Source organism: Haliotis asinina, chromosome 5 (genome assembly GCF_037392515.1).
Source record: "Haliotis asinina isolate JCU_RB_2024 chromosome 5, JCU_Hal_asi_v2, whole genome shotgun sequence".
Taxonomy (NCBI): Eukaryota; Metazoa; Mollusca; class Gastropoda; order Lepetellida; family Haliotidae; genus Haliotis; species Haliotis asinina.
This window is the reverse complement of record NC_090284.1, coordinates 59,306,895-59,330,804: the sequence shown is the minus strand read 5'-3', so window position 1 is coordinate 59,330,804 and position 23,910 is coordinate 59,306,895. Positions and strand designations below refer to the sequence as shown.

The window sequence follows — 23,910 nt, the reverse complement described above, 5'->3', positions numbered from 1 at the left end:
GAAAATTTAAAACGAACCGTCTAGCAAAGAAATGCATAGAATTTGACAAAATGATTCCATTTCTAAACATTTTTGGGAAGGTTTATATTGCATTGTTGTTACTGCATTACGATATACCGAACCTTAGGCAAATATAATGGTTCTACTACTACTGCAGTGTACTGTTTTACCTCTACTTTTTGTCTAATGTTACATGACACAAAACACAAACAAGGTTTTACAATATACACAATTTCTTTTCATGGAACGTGATACAGACATAATTCAATGATGTACAATAATTTTTACAAGGTTCTGTACAAAGTTTTACAATGAGATTGATGACAGGTATCATTTCTGTATCAACATCTGTAATCTGTACACAAGAAAAAATACAGACCAATAAACCGAATAATCATGTACAGTGACATAAAATTAGGACTATTTCAAGTTGCAGCAAGCATTAGGTCAACCTTATATTGAAAATTGCAGCTAAATATTAATTTCTACATGCATCCAGTGCATGTGAAAATATTACAAATTATACATAAAGCTCTTTCAAAGCATTTAGATGTTGGACTAACATGAATATTTGACAGATTTCATGGACAGAAACGTCTTTTATCCTCTTAATGATATTATGTTAAACAAAAAGTTTTAACTGTGGTTAGTGAGTGAGTATGGTTTCATGTCACCTTAAGCAATATTCCAGCAATATCACAGTGGAGGACGCTGAAAATGGGTTTCACAAAATGTACCCATGTCGTTTTAAGCATTATAAGCCAACTACTATAGTCTGTCAACATACCTTTTGGGCCACATTTTTTCACAATTTACATAAAATTCCTGAATATTTTATAGCATTACTCTTTTCATGTGGCAGTTGTATCCACTGACCTGACAAGATATTGAATTTAGTAATTTTGAAATGAATATTAAACATTTTGCCTTCAAACCTGTCATATAATAATTGTCAAACTGTAGGTTTATGGGGGGGGGGGGGTGTGTGTTAATGCATGTGATGGAAAAGCCAACAACATAGTAAAATGTGTCAGCGTGACATGTACAATAAGGTAAGGTTTTGACACCCAATGCACCATGTGCAAACTCTATCAAGCTGTCATATTTCTTGCACTGTAATGCTATACTGAACCTTAGGACATAAAGCATCTTCAATGTACATTAACATTTTCTCTTTATTGTGGAATGAGTTTCCTCTAAACAGATGCACATCTCATTACTACCCTTCTAAATTCCAGGGCCTCCCGTAATTGTTGACTGTCACCACTTGACACAACTGGTTACAAGTTGAGACATGTTTCTCTGTCCACTCATCACTGGTATTTCCGAAACACCTGTTTTCAAATAATGACAGGTTGCAATGATGCCAGTGAATGTGCTATATATGTGCATTACACTAGCTATTTGTCTGCGGCAAGATTTTAAAATTATCTCCGTGAAATATGGGCCATCTTTGCCGACACCTCTCAAACCTCCAGGGCCTCAGACCGATAAAATGAATGGGTTACATAAGTTACTGTTATGTACTGAAACATGCAGTAAGTCACTGTCAACAATCTCCATTACATTCTGAATCCATACATTGTCCAGGGTAGGTCCATGAGGCCCTCGTCAGCTTATACTCCCCTACAAGGAGATATCAAGTAATTCCTTTCTGGTCTGACAGATAAATATTCTACAGGTGCTGCGTCTCATAAGAAGTCCTGGACACGGACTGTTCTGCGGACAGCGTTGGAGAATCCTTCCTTGAAATGGAACCAGACATCCGTGGCCAGCACATCCTTCTTGTCTGAAAGATCATATACAAGTAGTGGTTGTCATGACTGATGGACATACAGAAGGATCAGCCTTTCAAGGTCCTGTTCCAGCATGTCTGAGAGTAACGTTGGCTATCAGGAAATTTTCGGTGGTTTGTTGTTCTAATGCCACACTCAGCAATATTCCAGCTATATTGTGGTGGTCTGTAAATAACTGAGTCTGGACCAGACAATCCAGTTATCAACTGCACGAGCATTTATCTATACAATCGGGAAACGATGACATGCGTCAACCAAGTCAGCAAGCTTCACCACCTGATCCTGTTAGTCGCCTCCAACAACAAGCATGGGTTGCTGAAGACCAATCCGAACCTAGATCTTCACTGGTAGAATTCTATGTCTATAGTTCTTCCTTCCCTCCCTCTCTCTTTCTCTCTCCCTGGTGTATGTCTAATGCCCTCAACCATCTAAATCTGTTGGGCAAAATCATATATCTGACTGTCTTCCTGAAATGTAGCTAAAGGTCTTCCTAATATATATCCAATGGCATCCCTGATATATATTTGAAGTTGATAAACATCACAAGGTCTCCAGGAAATGTCATTGGTCCCAAACAGGATATGACTTACCTTTTCCACCTTCCGGGGACTTTGTCTTTTCAGAACTGACAGTTGAAGACGTTCTTTTAGTTTTTGTGAAGTTACCAAAGAAATTTTTGACAGGCTAAAAAAGAATAAAAACAAATGAAGATATACTTGTATTGTTAGTTTGACATCCCTGCACCTAGCAATACTCCAAAATATTGAAAATATGTCCTGTAATATTTCAGAATATCTGGGGAAAACACTCCATGACACAGGGTCAAGCAACTTGATCTGTTGACCACAGGATGATGAGGATCTGTTCGAACCTTGAGTCATCAATGGTCTTCCATAATTAATTCATGACATGCAGAATTGTAGATAAAAATGTAGAAAAGTTCTAAGCCCAGAGGGAAGGGATACTGAACTCTCTTGTTGTGGACACCATGTTTTAGTTGTGTATCCATAAAGAATAGTCAGCTGAGTGAGTTCAGGTTTACGCCGCTTTCAGCAATATTCCTTCAATATCCTGGGGACACCAGGAAATGGGTTTCACATGCTTTACCCATATGAGGAATCACACCCTGGTCTTTGGTGTGATGAGCGAACACTTTAACCACTAGGCTACCCCACTGCCTGTGTCAGTTGAGTGCATCTGCTGTGACGCCTTCAAAACAAACATGGTCCTTCGTATCATGTACACCCAATAAAATCTGAGCATATGCTCCCTTCACTGCCCCTCAGTAATCCATTTCCAGTCACTCTCATACTTTATATTTACTCTGACCTAAACTTGTCATGAATACAATTATTTTCTGACCTTCTTTTTACTCATTGTGCCCAAAATACGATCCCTTTAATACCAGATGTGCAATCATGCCAGACTCACCTTATCTTCGAGGATGGGTTTTGCTTCCAGCTTTCTCTTGTGGTTGGGTACAGCTGGGATGTTGTCCTTGATTGGATCTAAGTCTGGAGCAGAACCGCTGGGGGAATACAAGTTTGTTTTAAGTCTTAACTTCAAATTATAACATACAGTCATGTCGCAGATTTCCTGACATTGCAAATCTGCACAATCAAGAACTAGAAGGCTACAAAACAACAAAACAGCTCAGGCATGAAGGGTAAAAGGATTGTATCAACATAATTTTGGTGAAATTGTGTCTCTCCAGGCTCAAGAAAAAATCATCGTACAAGGTTAATACATGTCAACTGTGAGTATGATTTCCACTACTTGGCAATATGGACTTGCCGATTTATGGAAAGAAGCTGAACATGATCCTGGGATTTACACAGATAAAGCTACATTGTCATGCAGATCATTGTCACAGTCATATATTTATCTAATCTTGCAAAATACAACCTGCCTGCTGAGGCAATATATGGTTTGCATTGTGACCATCTGTTCTTATTTTAGAATACAACTGGTGGTTTACAAACAAGACAAATATCTGGCCTTGAGATGAAGCTGTAACCCCTGTGTGTTCCTTGAACAGAAACATGTCTGGTAGGCAGATCTGAGTAAGGCAAAAAGGTTTATCAGGTACAGTTTACAAGAAATGTATCAGAACAGTCAACGCACGGCCCCGTAAACATAAGTAGGTTCACGGTGAGGCCTAAGGGAGACAACTCACTGAGACCTAGAAGGGAAGACAACTCACTTGTTCCTCACTGCCAGCTTCACCTCAGTCATCCTCATCTTCTCAAGCTCGATCTGAATGGAAAGTTGGGGCAGTAAAGTACACAATCATCTAATATAAACTGATGTGATCTCATCTAGTTCATGTGATCAACATTAGCAAATAAACACACACTTGACACTGTCAGAGGTGAGGTGAGAATAAAAATGACTGGTTTGTTATCCCAGACTATATGGTAGCAGTATGTAAATAACTGAGTCTGGACCTGGCAATCCAGTGACTGACATCACAAGCATTGATCCATACAATCTGAATATGATGAAGTGTCAACCAAGTGGTTCTGAGCCCTTTTCAAAACATTTAACAGGTGGGTCAATTGTTTAGATTTTTCTATTTCCATCCTACAAGACAGCCTCCCTACAGTACTGATAACTTTCCTTGATAACTACAGTACTGATAACTTTCCTTGATAACTACAGTACTAATAACTTTCCTTGATAACTACAGTACTGATAACTTTCCTTGATAACTACAGTACTGATAACTTTCCTTGATAACTACAGTACTAATAACTTTCCTTGATAACTAGAGTACTAATAACTTTCCTTGATAACTACAGTACTAATAACTTTCCTTGATAACTACAGTACTGATAACTTTCCTTGATAACTACAGTACTGATAACTTTCCTTGATAACTACAGTACTGATAACTTTGTCCCTACATCTAATCAGTGGCAGTTTTGTGGCGGTCTCTATGGTAACTCATCAGACAGGAAGTCCAAGCTTTGGTGCAGTGGAACAAACTTGACATTATCCTATGTATATACTGTATGTGCCGTGTGTAGTATTAAGAGCACAAACAATATATTCATGCCTAAAAAAACAGAAAACCAGCTGTTTTTCTTCCAAAAAACAAAATGACAGCAGTGTGCACAAGAAGTAACTGAATGCTATATTGGATCTCATAATTCATGGTACTGCAGCACTGTTAAGGTATATCTACATCTGACAGTATGTAAACATATGTGTTAAGAAAACTGATACAAAAACCTTTACATAACCAAACAAAATACATTTTCGTTATATTTTGCAAGGACCATATTCACTGAAATTACACTGTCATGAATGAACTATGATGTGTTGATTCCAAGAAATGTCCAACTGATACCCACTTAACACAAAACTGTTCATATGTTAGCAGTGTTTAAACCAAATTTAGTAACCTGGACATGACAAATTCTCCGTAGTTTCCAACTCAAATAGTTCAAAGGTTACAAACACTTAATTACCTACCCTCATACTCAAATACACCTTTCAGTCTGTATAAAGTGATATAGCCCTCCTCCTCCCACCCCACTCCCCCTTCTATAATCCTGCAATACTCCAGTCTCCAGCTGTATCACAGCCACCTATAAAGCCAGACAGACTGGTGATTGATAGTATGAGAGCCATCTAACACTATCGGGGTAGAATGACATAAATCAGAAATGCCACATTCGGTTTTAACAAGAAACAATGTGCAGGGTGTTACAGTTTTCCCTGAAAGGTGGCTGCTGTCACATTTGGCAGCAGCACTGTTAAAAGACAAACCTCTCTGGCTATCAGCTGTTTGGCTGCGTAGGTCAGCTGGCGTTGTTGTTTCATTCCAGGAAATTTCACAATTTCCTCAACATTTCTGAAGAGAAGAAGAAGGTCATGTAAACATAGTCTATGATAGTTAATAAACAGAATTTAGACAATATGATAGATTTCAAAAACAGAAGGGCTTTAGTGAATGAATGACAGTCATGCACTGAATTTGCCAGTGCAAGGAGAAGCTCCGACAAGGACATTTCCAGATTCACATGCACATGACTTAAAGGGAATGTACTGGATGTATGATCTATCATGTATGGGAAATATACAATACATAAGGCTAAATAAAAAAGTGAAATTGACATTTTTTTAAAAAAAATCTGATTTTGCAGTGTCCTGATCATCCATTTGTCCTCTATAACATTGAGTGCCTTTAAGAACGAGTGTGACTGAATCTAGAACTCATAAACACATGCGTGCTGTAACTCGGAGAGAAAAAATATGAATGTGTTCCTCCCTCGTCACTCTTTTTTGTATCAAAGTTTTTTCAAAAAGTCCTACAGCCCTCTTCACTTTTGAAAAAAATGAGCCCGAGAAACATATAATCTTTTTTATGCAGACTAATGAATGCCAAACAATGTCCAGTTTGGAATATCTGGGGCAGACATAATGTCTCTGGTCAAACAATTCTTTTGTGGCATGAGTACAAGTTGTATGTTTGTATGTACGAGTTGTTTGTATGATAAACAAGCTATCAACACATGAACAAATGGTCTAAAGTCAGTTCAACTCACGGGTCCAGCACATAGCTGTACTGCCCCTCAAGGGACTTTTCCTGCTGGTAGGTCATGTTGTAGGCGATCATGATCCGCACCAAGTTAGATAACTCTTCCTTTTCTCGCTTGCTGTACAACTGGGTGTTCACCTAGTAACGACAGACAACAATAGCATCTCGCTACACTAGTAACACTGGGATTTATCTAGATATTCTAACGGGACGCTATGTAGCTGAAGCAAAAGTCGTATACTTTTAGGCATGTCTGTGGCTCTGTTGAGGTGACACACATTAAGTTTAACATAAAATATTTAAAAGCATCTGAGAAAATCTCACTTATAAACAAAATTATGCTACTTTTCCCTCTATCTGCAAAGGGCAAACAGTTTGGAATCCTACAAAAATCACTGTTGGCATTTTGCCAGCATATTTTCCAGTTTGCCCATCAAGGTTCCAATTGTGTTTTCTTGCCCTACCACATTGCATTCCTGACAGTTTGCACATATGCTAGTAAAATATTTCTGTGCTGATGTCGTAGACAGCAACCAAAGTTAATGTATACTAATAAAACCCTGCATCTGTGGGCATTGGCCTGAAGGGTGACACAAGGGTGGTACACACAGGTCCAAGGGTGGTACATAACAGTGGTACTGACTTCTCCCAGGGTGGTACATACAGGTGGTGTTCACAGGTCTGAAGGTGATATATGATAGTGGGGGGCGGTGGGGTAGCCTAATGGTTTAAGTGTTCGCTCGTCACGCCAAAGACCTGGGTTCGATTCCCCACACGGGTACAATGTGTGAAGGTATTTTCTGGTGTCCCCAGCCGTGATATTGCTGGAATATTGCTAAAATGTAGCGTAAAACTAAACTCACTCACTCACTCACACGATGGTGGTAGTCAGGGGTCTGGGGGTGGTACATGAGGGAGGTACTAACAGGTCTGAGGGTGGTACATGAGGGTGGTATAGGTCTGAGGGTGGTAGATGAGGACGGTACTTACAGGTCTGAGGGTGGTATATAAGGGTGATTCTCAATGGTTTGAGAGTGGTACATGAGGGTGCAGGTCTGAGGGTGGTACTTACAGGTCAAAGGGTGTTACAGTAGGGTGGTACTCAGGGATCTGAGGGTGGTGTATGAGGGAGGTACTTACAGGTCTGAGGGAGGTACATGAGGGTGGTACTCACAGGTCTGACAGAGGTACTCACAGGTCTGAGGCTAGCACATACAGGTCTGAGGGTGATACAAGTAAGTGGTATTTTGGGGTCTGAGTGTGGTACTTATAGGTCTGAGGGCATTACATGAGGGTGGCACTCAGGGGTTTGAGGGTATTACTTACAGGTCTGAAAGTGATACCTTTGGGTGGTACTCACAGGTCTGAGGGTGGTACTTACAGGTCGGAGGGTGGTACTTACAGGTCTGACGATGGTACAAGAGGGTGGCACTCGAGGGTCTATGGGTGGTACTCACAGGTCTGAGGATGGTATAAGAGGGTGATACTCCGGGTTCTAAGGGTGGTACTCGGGGGGTCTAAGGGTGGTACTCACAGGTCTGATAGTGGTACATGAGGGTGGTACTCACAGGTCTGAGGGTGGTACAAGAGGGTGGTACAAGAGGGTGGTACTCACAGGTCTGAGGATGGTACATGAGGGTGGTACTCATGGGTCTAAAGGTGGTACTCACAGGTCTGAGGACGGTACATGATGGTGGTGCTTGGGGGTCTAAGGGTGGTGCTTGGGGTCTAAGGGTGGTACTCACAGGTCTGAGGGTGGTACTGACAGACAGGTCTGAGGGTGGTACTCACAGGTCTAAGGGTGGTACTGACAGACAGGTCTGAGGGTGGTACTCACAGGTCTAAGGGTGGTACTCACAGGTCTGAGGGTGGTACTCACAGGTTTAAGGGTGGTACTCACAGGTTTGAGGGTGGTTCATGAGGGTGGTACTCGGGGGTCTAAGGGTGGTACTCACAGGTCTGATAGTGGTACATGAGGGTGGTACTCACAGGTCTGAGGGTGGTACAAGAGGGTGGTACAAGAGGGTGGTACTCACAGGTCTGAGGATGGTACATGAGGGTGGTACTCATGGGTCTAAAGGTGGTACTCACAGGTCTGAGGACGGTACATGATGGTGGTGCTTGGGGGTCTAAGGGTGGTGCTTGGGGTCTAAGGGTGGTACTCACAGGTCTGAGGGTGGTACTGACAGACAGGTCTGAGGGTGGTACTCACAGGTCTAAGGGTGGTACTGACAGACAGGTCTGAGGGTGGTACTCACAGGTCTAAGGGTGGGTGGTACTCACAGGTTTAAGGGTGGTACTCACAGGTTTGAGGGTGGTTCATGAGGGTGGTACTCGGGGGTCTAAGGGTGGTACTCACAGGTCTGAGGGTGGGCTGCATAATCTGTAGCATTGGGTGTAACATGTCCAGCACAGCATTCTTGGTGTTGATGAACTTCTTCACAGCAGGAGACATGTCGGCAAACATACAGGTCACCAAATTGATGGACTTGGCGAGTCTGGTCATGTGCTGTCACACAAATACACTTGTTTCAGGAGAAATGCCATAGGTCTCATATCTCACAAGTCTCATACTTCATCATACACAAGCATGCATGTCCAGAAGTTATTCTCATATCATTAATGTCACATAATTTCAAAATCTTTCTTGTAATTAACTTAAAAAATCTGACTCAGTTCCTCAAATCTTTCATCTACCAGGAAATTCATCATCATGATTGCAATCCCTTGCATTTTATGTCCCATATATAAAACATAGAGTCATGATAAGAGCCTCTGACAATGAGGTACACGGACTGATCAAAATGCAGGGATCGTATAATTCAAAGACAACAGACATTACCAAAATATGACCCTGATCCTGTAGTTTCCATGACACAATCCCTAATAACTGCTTATATGCAATGAAAATACTATTTAATCATTTTTTCTTGTGCATGTGTTACTATAGATAATATACTATTCATGCTGAACTGTACAGTATTGGACACTCTCTAGAGTCGATAGAGTAGCCTCCCTTGAGTAATACTGGTCCTATTTAAACCTGTATTACAATTCATCAGTTACATTTTCCTTATGAAATTAATTTTTCTTAACCATTTCCACATTCACCAATAATAAGCTAGTGGAGTCATCTCATAGATCAGTGTGCTGACTGGTTAACCTCTTTGGTCATGTGGACAAGGCATGAGACTTCAGTACAGGATGGGAACTATTAAAGCTGCTACATCTATGTTTCAGCATTCCTCTACCTCAAAGTTGCTGGATGGGTACTGAATCTTCGGGGGCTGGTATGAGGCGTAGAGTAGGTGGAAGTTGACGAAGGTGAAGGGCACGTATTTCATGAGGCTGTAATCCTGCTTGTGCACAGTGTATTTGTTGATACAGTCGACGAACACCAGCCAGTCGTTAGCACTGTTTAGCTGGGGAACAACATCATCTCATAATACTGATGCTTACATACAAAGGGGTTGTTGAATGTTGAAAATTCCCAATAGCAAATGGAAATGAAGTGTGTACTTATTTACAAATCATAGAATTGTATGCAAAAGTTTTGAAGCACAAACAAGATACCAGTAAACAAAATCATTAAACTTAATAACTAATAAATCTCACTAAAAGAATAATGATTACTCCAAATTCAATATTTCAGCTGTTGTCATGAACACAATGAGGAGATAATTGGGAACCAATAACATGTGTCAACCAAGTCAGCAAATCTGACCACCCGATCCCGTAAGTTGCTTCCTACAACAAGCATAGTCGCCTTTTATGGCAAGCATCGGTTGCTGATCATGAAGGCCTCTACCCAGGACATTCACAGGTGTCTGCCTGGTACAGAGCACAAGAACCTTCTGTGAGTAATGAAAAGGTTTCTATCCAAGTTTGCACAAAAACCTACATAAAACTTCTTCCTTTGGTTTGTAGAACTGACATGTAAGTTATGACACTCACAGCATCAAGCCTGGGATCTTTACACTTGGCCTCCAGGTAGTTCTCAAACACTCCTTGGGTCACCTTCTCGTACTCTCCCGCAGCCTGTGCCGCCAGCAACACTGTGTGGAATCTGGACATACAGTTTGTACAGTACAATATCCAATTCAAGGTAAGAATTTATACTGACTCCAGTGTATTTTCAATTGGCAGCAAAGATTACCTGTTTACCTCCCCTTGATTTAACAATCACTCTGTCTCAGTGTCTGTTTGTTTAAGCTCAAGCCTAAATGATTGTAAAAAGTTGCTCACTACAAGAACTCTCCAGAGATTAACAAGATGAAACAACCGGATACAATGATATACGCATCTTTAAAGTCATATAAACTTGCTGTTGATCCAGTTGGTCACTTCAAACGTGTGACAACTAGTGACTGACCTGTTTGCAGGAGATGTAACAGTTCCCATCTTCTGTGCCTGCTGGCCATTTTTCAAGTCATGGATGTTTACAAACTTGTTCCTAAGAAGAGAAGAGAATGGTATACTGTAAGCACGTTGCTCTACACTGTTGTCAAACACATTACAGCTCTGAATGCGGACTGCATGTGTAGACCAGCAAAGTTGAAATTTCTGCACACCCTGATGTGCATTGATAAATGTTCATTTATCTGGGGTTTCACTCTAAGTTCCCCGAGGACCACCCTTCAGACAACATAGCAAAAAATCCAATTTCAAGGTTACTGTCCTTGAAACATAAAGATGAGATGAAGATGATCAGTTATGCATTGCATAAGATTTGACCATCATACCATTTTGCAGGTCTGTTGCCTTGTACCAGAGGGAGAAAAGAACACAGGGAAAAGGATACTGTCATCTGAGTCAATAATGAGTGGGTGAGTGAGTATTGTATTTTGCAGTATTCCAGCAATATCATGGCAAGAGACACCAGAAAATGGCTTCACACACGGTACCCATGTGGGGAATTGAACTCGGGTTTACAGCATGTTGAGCGGATGCTTTAACCACTAAGCTACCCTGCCTGAGTAAATACTGAAGAGATCAAATATTCATATGGGGAAAGAATGGGAGTGAGGGAGGGAATTTTGCTTTACGGCAAGCACGGGTTGCTGAAGGCCTACTCTACCCCTGTCCTTCACCAGTTGGGAAAGCATGCGAAGTGGACTCACTTCTTGGCTCGCGGCATGGAGAAGATCTGGTACCATAGTGAGAACATGCTCTTGTGAGAGTCCTTCTGGCCAACGGTCAAGTTCTGGACAACACGTAGGTTAAAGTCCTGTTTCTTTTGACGAACAAACTACAAAGAAGAAAATGCCAAGTTTCAAATATACTGTATGCTAATGATATGAAATCAACAGTTTGCAGTGTGACCTATTAACATGCTGGACTGGACATTTAAATACGACTATTTATGTGCATGTAATATGGTTTGTAAATAAAAAATGTTTTTACCTGCAAGGTATTGAGACAGGATCTGATGTCGTTCTCTGACTTCTCACAGAGAGCTAGCAAGGCATTCATCTCCGCTTTGATCCTCTCCTCCCGAACAATCTGGAAAATCAAGGGCATTCACTTATTCCCAGACAAGATTCCAGTCTGAAATGCAGATATATTTCTTAAGATGGCTGTTTGTTGTTGATGCTCCAATACTCCAGTAGTATGATATTCATCCTCGATATCTCCAGGGTATACGTTCCGATAAGTCTCCACTATACCCTGAATGCATCTACGGCTCTGACAGATAAATTTATTACCTCCCGTGACTGTCTTTTGATTCAATCAGGCGTCTACGCTGGGAAGTTGAGCGAACCAATCACAACTAACTTTCATTTTTTTAACTATCTAACCGATTATACTTGGCAACAGAAACCATGCAGAGGTTCTCTGGAAGAGGTAGAAGGAGTTCCTGCATATGTTGTTTTAAAGTTTCCTTAAAATCTGAGTCGCACTGCGAGCAAACCTTCACAGTTGCGACCGCTACCTTTGCTGACACTGGCAAGCTCGGTTATAACAGCGCCCTAGCTGATTGGCTACTGTGAGAAGGCGGAGCCATCAAAGGGAGGTAATAAATTTATCGGGCAGAGCCGTAGATGCTTCCAGGGTATAGTGGAGACTTATCAGAACATGGAATCCTGGAGATATGACTGGCCATCCATTCCATATGGGTGAGTCTTACAAGGAAAATAGGTTGTGAGGACATATTCAAAGCCACAGGATGCATGAAGTTCATAAGAAATACTAAAACATGAAAAGCACACTTCACTCTTTAGTACATTTGAAAGAACAAATCATCGGACAGTTACTTAAAGTCTAATTTGAGTTTTTTAGAGTCAAAATCATTTCCATGAAAAACATAAATGCCAAAAATCCGCAAATAGCAAAACGCACCACTTCAAGACCTGTTTGATATATCTGCCAATTCTTGTAAGAAAGATATTGCCTCGTATATCTGCTAAATGTCATTAAAAAGCATTGAAAGGACTCTTTGTTGTGGATCAGAAATATGCCCACCCTTTCCAGAGACAGTCCAAATTGTGGATATCCAGAAATATGGAAACACCAAAAGTCGGTAAATAGCAGAAGGTAACACTACTGTTTGACATATCTACCAACTTCTCTTGAATATTTTTTAACTGTGGTCTGGAAACGATTGCAGATCGATAGAATGATGAACAGATGAAAGATGTTAATTACAACACATTACATGCCAGGGAGACAAAAATGAAGCACATATCTCTGTATACCTCATATAATCGGCTTGCCAGACGAGTCGGCTCTGTTGGAGGGAAGTGTAAAATCATAGCAAGGGGACGTAACTGCCGCAGGGCAGGAACATATCTGTAGGTAGAGATGACATAAATCACTATGATGACCATGTTGCACAAAGAGATATTAGTATTAAGATCATCATAATTCCCATTAATTAAATCTAAACTGACATGACTAAACCATCTATCTATCATTAGGAATGTGACAAAGACAAACTGACTACAAGCATGTAAGAATGTAACCAAATGAGGATCACCAACCACAGATTTATCAATCGTAACTCAAGTCGATTACAAATCCTGCAGTCCTGCTACAATAGTCAGAGCACCAAGATTGCCTTGTAAATGGGGTTCCCATCAATGTGACAAATAAGCTGAAACAAGAGTCATCAGAAGATGACATATCCCCTCAGCCCCCAACATATTTGAAAGAACTAAGCATCTGACAGTTACTTAAAATCCAGTTTCATTATTTTTTTCAAAATGAGTCCACATCGTTTCCCACATGGAAATATAGTCACTCTAAGCACCATCATGGATGTACTTACTGGTCGTTACATATACAAATGATGGGCCGGTACAAAATTCCACCTTCATTCTTCTTCTTGGTGGTACTCTGGTCTGTCCGCTTTATCAGGTTCAGTAAAATGTTGATTGCTGCCTGGCAACAGAAGGTTATCAATAAACATCAACAGTCAAATTTTCTAAATCATGGGTTGAAGTTTCCCACCAAACAGAGAGACAGTGTTAGGTTGATGTGGTCAAAAAGTCAGCATATATGAGGATTAAACTTCTAACGACAACTTGGCCATCATTGTCTATCTTCTCAATGTCATTGAGAACAATAATTCAATTTCGTTAAACAAAAATCTGATGACATCAATACATGACATGTCTGAATGCCAGAGGTTTGAGCAGCCTATGAGATGGCTCACAAGAAGTTGAGAATAGCCATTCAAAAAGCACCTGTCTTGAGCATGTTGAGGAATATGGTCCATGTTTTTATTTCCATTCCAGGCTACATTTTACAGAATACTTGGACTATGTAACATAAAGGAGCTGTTAGAGGACAGACCTGGGGAGCACCATCTATCTCATCGATGACTAGACAGTTGGGACGGGGATCGGCACCAAGTACCGCCTTCATCTGTGTCGCTGCCTCAAGCTTGTTCCGGAATACATCAGCACTTCGATCGTCACTGAAATAAAGTTACCAACACATCAAGGCAGCACTTCGATCGTCACTGAAATAAAGTTACCAACACATCAAGGCAATGGTTTGTTAGTTGCTGTATAATGTCACAATCTGGTTTGTAAATAATCAAGTTTAGACCTGGCAATCCAGTGATCAACAGCATGATCACTGATCTACATAAATGGGAACGGATGACGTGTCAACCAAGTCACTGAGTCTGACCATCTGATCCTGTTAATCACCTCTTATGACAAGCATTAGCTGCGGAAAACCAGTTCTAACCTGGATCTTAATGGGTATCAAGAAAATGAACAAAACAGGATCTCAAGCATATCAAGCATAAGTTATCATCAACATTCACAGTGAGCAAGAAGAATGTTCAACAAATCCACATTTGACATTATTTCAATGATTTCTTGTAAATGAACAAAGAATTACCTGGCATTCATCTCCACCACGTTGTACCCAGCATGCCTTGCAACGATGTGTGCCAGGGTGGTCTTCCCGAGTCCGGGTGGTCCACACAGCAGTGTAACCTGTGAAAGAGCACAGACACATGTACACAACAAAACAGTTCCAAAAGAAATTTAACCGAAATAATAATTATTCATACTGCTTAATGATGAAGTCATCAAACCTGGGTACAAAATTTACCTGCCATCTGCTATCATCAGAAGGTTGTTTCAGTAGTTTATCAATTTAAAGGGAACTGTGAAGACGTCTATCTGCATGCACCCACTTGAAGTTTATGCTCTGTGATAATCGTTTGCCATGAGTAGAGTTAAAGGATGAGGACTATTTATGGCTATACAACTTCTTTATTTTGTATTAGCAACGTTTCAACATTCTAATGTCATTAACAAGCAAGTGATGCAAGCATCCTCATCCTTCATCTACTCAATTTCAAGAATGCCAAAGAAGTCATGAGAAGAGTTATCTCCCTTTAACTCAAAGCCTATGGCAACATTCTGAGTTGTTCTACATTTCAGTTAACCTGTGAATCTTATGTTGTCCATGTTCTGACAGGAACAGCTATCTTTTGACCGCTATACCATGTAATTCTCCTTCTGAGGTGTCCCCCCACCACCACCCAACACACTTTCTCCAGCTGATAACTGGTTTATAAATAATGACTCAAATGTTTTCAAAATGTGACAGCTCCATTTCACCTTCTGCTCTTACCCTATGTGGATGCTTGCTCCCTACACCTTCTGAGATATTGAGTTCCATTATCTCTATCTCCTTTTGTGTCAGTCACACTCTGCCATTCACCCTACACTCAGTTGATAAGCTGATACCTGTACCATCCCTCCCCAACCAATCCCACAAGCTGATACCCACTTCAGTGTCCTACCTTCTGTTGAGGTCTGTTGAACTTGTCAAGCTCGTCAAGGACCTCAGGCTGTTTCCACTTCTTAAAATCCTGCTTCTTCTTATCCTTCTTGTCCTTTTTGACTGGGAGATCTCTCCCAAACACCACAAAGTCCCACAGCTTAAGCCAGTGCAGCAGGGTGCGATTCAGAGTCTGATCGACAACATGGAACACATCATTACCAGACTGACTCCACTACTAATGTATTTGTATAGGAATCTCTACAATCACCCCACAAACACTCCCAAAATACCACACCCTGCTGCTTCATGATGGCCTTATTATGGCTATTATTAAGACATCATGGATCACAGCAAGTTTGCTACTAAGCAATGCAGCCAGTCATGAGACAACAAAATGTTTACAAATTATAAGTCAACAAGTTTGAAATTAACCTTAAACATTAACTTTCCCAGAATAGTAATATCATGTAACAAAACTTCAAAAATTTTAAACTACCTGCTCAAAGGATATTTTTTCAATTAACAAAACATATCCCAAAAGGTTCATCCTAATTTAAATACCAAGTTTCATGTGTTAAGTGTTAGAAACACACAAAAAGAATAAATACACTTCATAATATGCTGATAACCTGCAAAGATTCATATTACTTGACTCAAATAATATAGCAGCAGACCCTCAAGTACAACGAGAACCCTCTTGATAATTAACTCTGGTAACCATGGTTATGGTATGGTTTGTACCGATGCTACATGCCCCAATGCCTACCTCCTCACTGAGAAGCTCTGTGTAACGCTGAGGGGCATATTTCTCTACCCACAAGTTCCGCTGGGGCTCGGTCCTCTCAGGTTCTTCATTCTCCTTATTCTCAGCTTCATCCAGTACAGAGAAATCGTCAATGATGTCTCTACAGCACATAAATCCACACTTGGTTCAGCAAAAGAATGCTGCATAAATGATTAAACCAAAACAGAAACAGTCTAGCCTTAACCAAAAGAAGCGACTTCAAGTCTGCAACAGAACTATCACTCATCATATTTTAATCCCTGGACAAGAAATGTGACTTTGTTTTAAATCCTCATCTCTAACAGTAGCTTCAGATTATATTCATAACCTCCTGTATCTCCTGAAAATCAGGTCAACCTAACACCACCCATATTTAAGCCAGGGACAGTGGGATAGCCTAGAGGTTATAGCATTCACTCATCACAAGGAATATCCACGTTTGATTCCCCGCTTGGATACACCATGTGAAGTGTATTTTGTCTAGTGGTGAATGCAGTGAATTTACCACTGATGCGATTAACACTAACTCATAAGCTATAACTGAGATGATCATATAATGAGAAGATCAGGCTACTATTGGAAATTTCTGTGTAACTCAGACTGCTGACTAATTAGAACTTTTTATTCAGTCCCAAGCCAGTGCAAATTAGACAGAGTGCCCTGTACTTATGTCACATTGCATGAGTCCTCATGTTACTACAGGTGACTAATTATAAAACTGCATAAACCATACCAATAACTGCAGTAGTCACTTAGTACAAAGAAACTCTTCTCCAAGAGTTTTAGAGCCTAACCTGTTTATTTGTTGGGATATTCTCTCAGCCTCCTCAATTACCTTTCTCCTTCTCTGAAACACAGTCAGTGAAACTAAAACAACAGTGTAAAACACTAAGTCTGACTACACAGAATTTATAAAAGAAAACAGACCCAACAAATAGGTTGCATTCTGTCTCAGCAATTAACTATTTGGGCTGTGTGATAGCCTAGTGATTGATACCTTTACTCGTCATGCTGAACACCTGGGTCTGAGATCGCACATACACACAATGTGTGAAGGCGATTTCCGGTGTTGTGTTATTGCCGGAATATTGCTGCAACCAATGTCAAACCAAAACCTCACTAACTAACTGACAGCCAATAATGTCAGTGCCTGACAATGGTATGGATCAATGATCAAACAAAATCTTATGGATCAAATGATCAAAAAACAGGAGATGCAAACATTGTTCAGCATGGAACCAGACAAAAAACATGTAAGTTGGCACTTACTTATAAAACATCCTGACGTGAGATAAAACAGATCAAAATGATATGTCACTTTTCGTGTGTACATGACTGAACTCACCTCTTCTTCAGCCTGATACCGCAACACAGAGACTGGAATTGTCAGTAGCTGTGTGGCTTTCAAGTCCTTCCCTACACTATCAAACTGAAACAAAATCACCACTGTGAACTGAAACATCATCAACACCAACACTCCTGATCACTTGCACCACCACATCAGACTCTTCTGACTACAAACTACTACAACCAAGAATAATTATAAACAATATAATACTTATAAAATTATAAAAAAGACCACTGCCTTTGCTGGTCAAGGTACATGTGTGATAAGAGTCACGTCTACAAACTTTGACCTACTTCCATACAGAAAGCATTACCTCCTTCTCAAGCTCCAACGTATCCTTCAGCTTCATGTACGCCCTCTGACCTTCCATATTAGTGACGCTGATGTAGTTGCAGTCACCGCCGGGGATGCGGGACAACACTCGGGGACGCTCGATCTCGTAGTCTGTCACGAAGAGAGGCAAGCTGTGAAGACATCCAGTTCTAACAACACCATGTCAGACATTCATGGGATTACCATAATTACCATCTAGTTCTGCAGCCAAGCTCAGTAAAGGTTCTATCTGGAAGTAATCTCTCTCAGTTATAACTCTACCACCTATTCAGAAATACAGGGTTGGTTACATGTTAACAGGGCCAGCAACATTTTTCAGCTATCAGCCCTGTGGGCTTCCTGGGTATTTCAGGAGTTTCATACAATGGAAAAGTTGACAAAGCATAAGGCAAAGGGGATTCCAAAACAGGAGCTTACCTAATTTCTATCTCTGTTTACAGACTGAACACATACATATGATGACATTCATTAAGCAACAGAAATTAAGACTGATTTTCCTCCAAGCTCACACTTATCAGAGGGGTACACAAAGTACACAGTCTAGACTAAGAGTTGTCCGACTTTCATTTTGTGGAAGTCGAGGTGGCTGAGCGGACTAGGCGGCTGTCTTTGTGTGCTGGCAATTAGGTGCCTGACTCTGAGGGTGTGGGTTCGAATCATGGATGGGACTCTACCAAAAAAGTACTAGAATTTGTTCATTACTGAGAAAGTGAAATCCCAAATATGACATGTTGCTCCAAGCTAACAACTGCACAAATCTGGTTGGCAAGTTTCAACAAGACATATTCGATGGTTTGGGAAAGTTTTGTTTTGGAAACAGACATGCTGTATCTCCTGTTTTACAAACAAGGGCAAAAAACATAAAACAAAGAACTACCGTCCTACTACGATCATATAATCTGAAATGTGCATTATATATTTGAGGGCCTAATTACTTATCTACTGAGAGTGCAAGCTTGTATCATACTATATTTCATACTATTTTATCAACCATTAATTCTAACCATCAATGGCATCAGCTCCAAAGTCGTCAATGTCAATATCGGCAATATTTCGATGTGGATGGCTGCCTGTCCATGCTGTTTCTTGTGGTCGCTTCTGTATAATGGGGTCCTGCTCCGGTGGGGGTGTGGGACTGCGGGGTTCTGTGGGTTCTGTGCGTCGCCGCTTGGCTCTGTGACCTGACATTGTGGCACAACACAGTCAGACTCACACTCACACAACATATTAATCACAAACGTAACTATTGCAGCAAAACATTAGAAATGATTTACCTGTATGTTCACATGACTTGCAGATATTGGCAAGCTGGCAAGTTGTCTGTCTCTGTCAGATTTGTACCAATAAAATCTCAATAATTATCCTACTAAAGCCTGCAAATGCACTATTGACAATTAAACTGTATTCTAGATTACGCTCTTCCCCCAACATCACACACAAACCAACAAACGCATCCATACCCACCCACCCACCCGCACTCACATGCACACACCAACAAACGCATCCATACCCACACATGAACGTACATGCACATGCATGCACACACCATAGACACATCCACACAGAAAAAACACACATATACACACACCCAAGCACTCACACATACCCCCCACAACCACGCACTCATTCCAGAGCAGATCCAGGCAGGGTTGCACATCCCTCCTTCGGGAACAGGACAATTCCCACCCAGGCAAATGCTACCCATACAATTCCCACCTAGGGCAATCCTCAACTAGGACAATTCCCACCCAGTTATTTTCACTATAATAATGACGACAATTCCGAGGATTTGTCCTAGGTGGGAATTCGCCCAGGTGGCATTTGTCAACAGACCCCCATCCTTCTCCCCCACCCTCCCCCTCCAAATTTCCTTAGGAGCATTTCCCTCTAACCCATACACTTTATGATTTAGGTGCACCCCCTCCTTCCAAATCCAGGATTCGCCCCTGCACACATTCAACACCTGTAGACAAACAAACACACACATCCACACAGACCTCTCATGCACAGATAAAGCACACAACCCCGCAAACACCCACAAATACTTGCACATGCGAGCATGAACACACACACATCTACAAACACTCCTCATCTTCATCCTGTTTTACCTCTCATATATATTGCATATACCACACACACTAGAAAGAGTCACCTATTTTGGGGAGAGTATCACATGTGTCCTCTTCACTATCTGACAGCCCAGTGAAGCTGTCATCACGTTGTCTTTTCTCTTTGACGTGTCCATTCCTTGCTGACAACGGGCTTTCCAGTGGCGTCAGTGGAGTGGGGCTGACCAAACAGCCACTTGGGTGCTTGCCCTTTGGCTTTGGTGTTGTGAACTGAAGAGTCTTCTTGGACTTTGGAGCATATGGGTCCCCTGGATCATCTGAAAAAGATACAATACAATATTAAATAAGGTGCAGAGACTGACAAAGCATGTTAAATGTCAGTATCTAGCAAACTGGACAGAAGAAAATAATGTCAATGAGAATTTTTGGATTCAATATAGTTTAGTGTGGCAGGTATTGGGAAAGAGAACTTTGACAATGGGCCATTTTCAGGATTATTAGCCATTTCCTGAATTTTGAATGGGCCACTGCTCTTGTATCAATACTTAACTTCCAAATTTTAATGGGCCATTTCACATTAGATGTGAAAAAAATGGTCAATGGCCCCTGCCCTTCCTAATCCCTGGACTGTTGGGAACCGACCTTTAAAACCATAATCGAGTATTATAATGAAATGAATTCATGAAGAAATTCAGTTCTATTCACCAAATAGTCAAGTGAATCATAACAATTTTGTTCACAGTCATTTAGTAGGGGAAGGTGTCATTGATTGTCATTGTACATGCACCACCATGAAAGCATCATCTCCCTAGCCATAAATTATGAACAGTCCCTATCATCAGATAATTAAAGGGGAACTGATGCAGAGCGATTAAAGTTTCACACCAATGGTCCAATTACGAAACCAAGCTGCAAGTTGGTCAGCACCTGCTCCCTCGACCATGACGGACACAGGGACTGGGCTACTGTCCACATTAGCAGAATTTCTTTACCATAAACTGTGAAAAGGGTGGATGCCCATCACATGCCAATATCTGAAATTATCCCTGGCATTCGTTGTCTGACTGTAATAAAGTATCCTATTATCCCAGCAGTGTAGGTTTTTTCCTAATGCCTGGATACTGACTGATCCAGTTTGATCCTATTTCTGAGTTTTTCACCTCAATATTTGCCCATGTCATGTAAAAATATGATGTCTACTGGCATGGAGCAAGCCATTTGTTTCGCCTAAGTCCGGCAGACTGCAAAGCTTTATATTTAGATATTATTGAGGGTTGGTCCAACTTTCATAGCAACACTCATGTGTAATTTTTGCAGCTACGACCCTGGTCTATTACCTATGACAATAAACATGATAAAAAACACACTTGATTTATTTGAATCCATAAACTAATGAAAACGACTTTGATATTAGTAGAAAAATCTGAAAATTTTCTTTGGTAAAAAAGGTATAACTATTTACCCAAGAACAAGGCAAATGCTTACATGTATTTCTTATGTAACAATTAAGTTTTGGTGGTATCCTCACAACAATTTCGGACCATAAGTGTTTTCAGGATGAATGCAATAAAGTGACTACTACTCCCTTTTTGTAACCCGCGTTTGGTAGTATAAACCTACATGTTATTTGTCATCATTCACTTGATGGTCAGTAAATGAATTAATAACAGGTTTAAATTATAATTAGTGGTAACACCACTCAGATTGCTGAACAAAGGTTCCCTTTTGGCATTTCTCCTGTCTTGAGTAAATACTCAACATTATTAATTAAGGTCTGATGTTGCAGTTGTATTACATGTTATGCAATATGTGCATGTAAGTGATGCAAGAGGCTTTATCAGCTCAGATACAAACACATCGATCAAAGGATTAATCAATAACACACTGATTAATTAACTACTTTTACCTTCCACAGCTGATTTGTCACATGTAGAATTACTAATCTATACTGACTACACCCTGTTGTGAAATGCAAGTATAAACACAACATCCTTCCTTCAAGGAATTAATTGCCAATACTTTGGTTGGTTGGTTGGTTGGTTGGTTGGTTGGTTGGTTGGTTGGTTGGTTGGTTACTGGCTAATTGGCTCATTATTGGTTAACTAAATTACTTAGAATGGCAGACATCACACAAATAATTGCCAGGTGTGCAAATTGTGGATGACCAATGAGACTAAACACCAATTTTAAAAAACCTGCAATGATGGATCACTTTTTTCAATATTAGACTGTTGAAAGACACATGATATAGAGCAAGATTATTTACCAGCTACATATGAATGGTATATGATCCTTTTATGTGGATACAATGTTTAGATATTACAGTCATGAATTCTCTATTATATTCTATAATCTATAAGTATAAGCAGACCGTGTGCTTTTTCACAGACTTTCAAAATGCATACAAATAGCATAATAAACTAATTTAGGTTATAAGACAAAGTATAAAGACGTACACTGACTTTATTTTTCAGTCCTAACAGTTTTTCATTACTGGCAGATGATTAAGCTTTAAAGTGTTTCATTTGTTTTCTTTTAAACTATCAATTGCGAATACGGGTGGTGCCACAAAGGTTACAAACCAGTCACGAATCCTGGGATATCACAGCAGATAAACGAAAACCAAAGGAACAACCAGTCCATGGAAACTGCTCTGAACTAGTGCCCCTTTAAGTTGGCTAATCAAAATCAAAATGGACAAGAAAATGTTGGGGTTCTGTTTGGTCTACCGTTCAAATTATCAACTGGACCGGTGTCGTGCAAATCTGTATCCTTGCCTTGGACTTAAATTGAACAACTGTCAGTCAGAATAAATATAAATGTCCTCATACACCAACACAACATCAATCATCATGCTAATACTGCCCTTCTGCCTGTATCCCGATACAGGATCTAGACCTTGACCCTACAAGACTGCGATAAGAATTCCACCCGCATCCCCAGCCCCTATTAAAAACAAATGTTGCAAACTGACATACATACCTCGCCATAAATATACATTCAATAAACTAAAATAGGCATTATAAAACAATCAATGAACTTGCGTTGGCATATTAGTATATTGGAATGCGTTGCGTTGGAATATTAGTATATTACACCAGGGAAGGATTCCCCTGAAGAAAATTTACTATGTTAAAAGATGGGGTTATAGGTGGAACTATTAATGTATTTTACAATATCTCTTCCGTTCATGTTTATTTGTTTTGTCCGTCCAGCTGTTCACCGCTGAGCTGACCTGGCTACACTGGCTGCCAAACATCAGGTTTGTCAGTATAATCATCAGATTCTCACCGTCGCAATCGTCGAGTGCCTCCAGTTCATCGGCAAATTCTTCTTCAAAGAAATCATCCATCGTTTTCTAGTATAATTCCAACAGATGTTTTATATAAATACAAGCTATTTTTGTTCTAAATTCAAGAAATCCGCCATTGCATTTCCCGCGGAATATTTATAAGGGAGATAATTCCCAAATAAGTTAACTTACCGCTAAATAAAATTCGGTTGTGACAGGGATAATATACATAGTCTCCTTGGTTGAGAGGAAATGAAAGTGAACAAGTATGGGGTGTGTCTTCAGAGTTGTGTTCAGGTTCCACCTTTAAAATGAAGAGGCAAGATAACATTTTACAAAAAAAGTCACAATCTGTGAAGAACAGGGTATTTGAGAGAGAAGGATTGCTGCAATATTAGTGGCTTTTGTTATGAACTGAAAATTATATTTAAATCTATAATTTGGAATTATACGTTGACCCTGCATATTTTGACTTCTCTCTAAGCTCTATATT

The 23,910-nt window shown here is 40.3% G+C and overlaps 1 protein-coding gene across 1 annotated transcript; it reads right to left on the bottom strand.

The window, feature by feature from the left end:
- Positions 1–215: 215 nt before the first annotated feature.
- Positions 216–23,577, bottom strand: LOC137283684 (chromosome transmission fidelity protein 18 homolog). Its single transcript, XM_067815334.1, has 24 exons — positions 23,417–23,577; positions 20,209–20,442; positions 19,061–19,237; positions 18,037–18,167; positions 17,721–17,804; positions 17,170–17,222; positions 16,358–16,496; positions 15,611–15,781; positions 14,695–14,792; positions 14,137–14,260; positions 13,610–13,722; positions 13,038–13,131; positions 11,746–11,844; positions 11,463–11,590; positions 10,715–10,795; positions 10,297–10,408; positions 9,594–9,764; positions 8,702–8,851; positions 6,350–6,480; positions 5,571–5,655; positions 4,000–4,052; positions 3,228–3,324; positions 2,387–2,480; positions 216–1,789 (listed from the first exon to the last, which is right to left on the bottom strand). Exons 1-24 carry the CDS (start codon positions 23,475–23,477, stop codon positions 1,692–1,694), a joined length of 2,778 nt encoding a protein of 925 aa, XP_067671435.1. The 5' UTR covers positions 23,478–23,577; the 3' UTR covers positions 216–1,691.
- Positions 23,578–23,910: the final 333 nt, after the last annotated feature.

Excerpts from the sequence above, each read along its gene's own strand:
- LOC137283684 (XM_067815334.1), bottom strand. The coding sequence starts at position 23,477 with ATGGATGATTTCTTTGAAGAAGAATTTGCCGATGAACTGGAGGCACTC. Across the intron at positions 17,223-17,720 it reads GGTATCAGGCTGAAGAAGAG|AGAAGGAGAAAGGTAATTGA; the intron begins GTGAGTTCAGTC and ends ACTGTGTTTCAG. Across the intron at positions 15,782-16,357 it reads CAGAGCTTCTCAGTGAGGAG|ACTCTGAATCGCACCCTGCT; the intron begins GTAGGCATTGGG and ends GTTGTCGATCAG.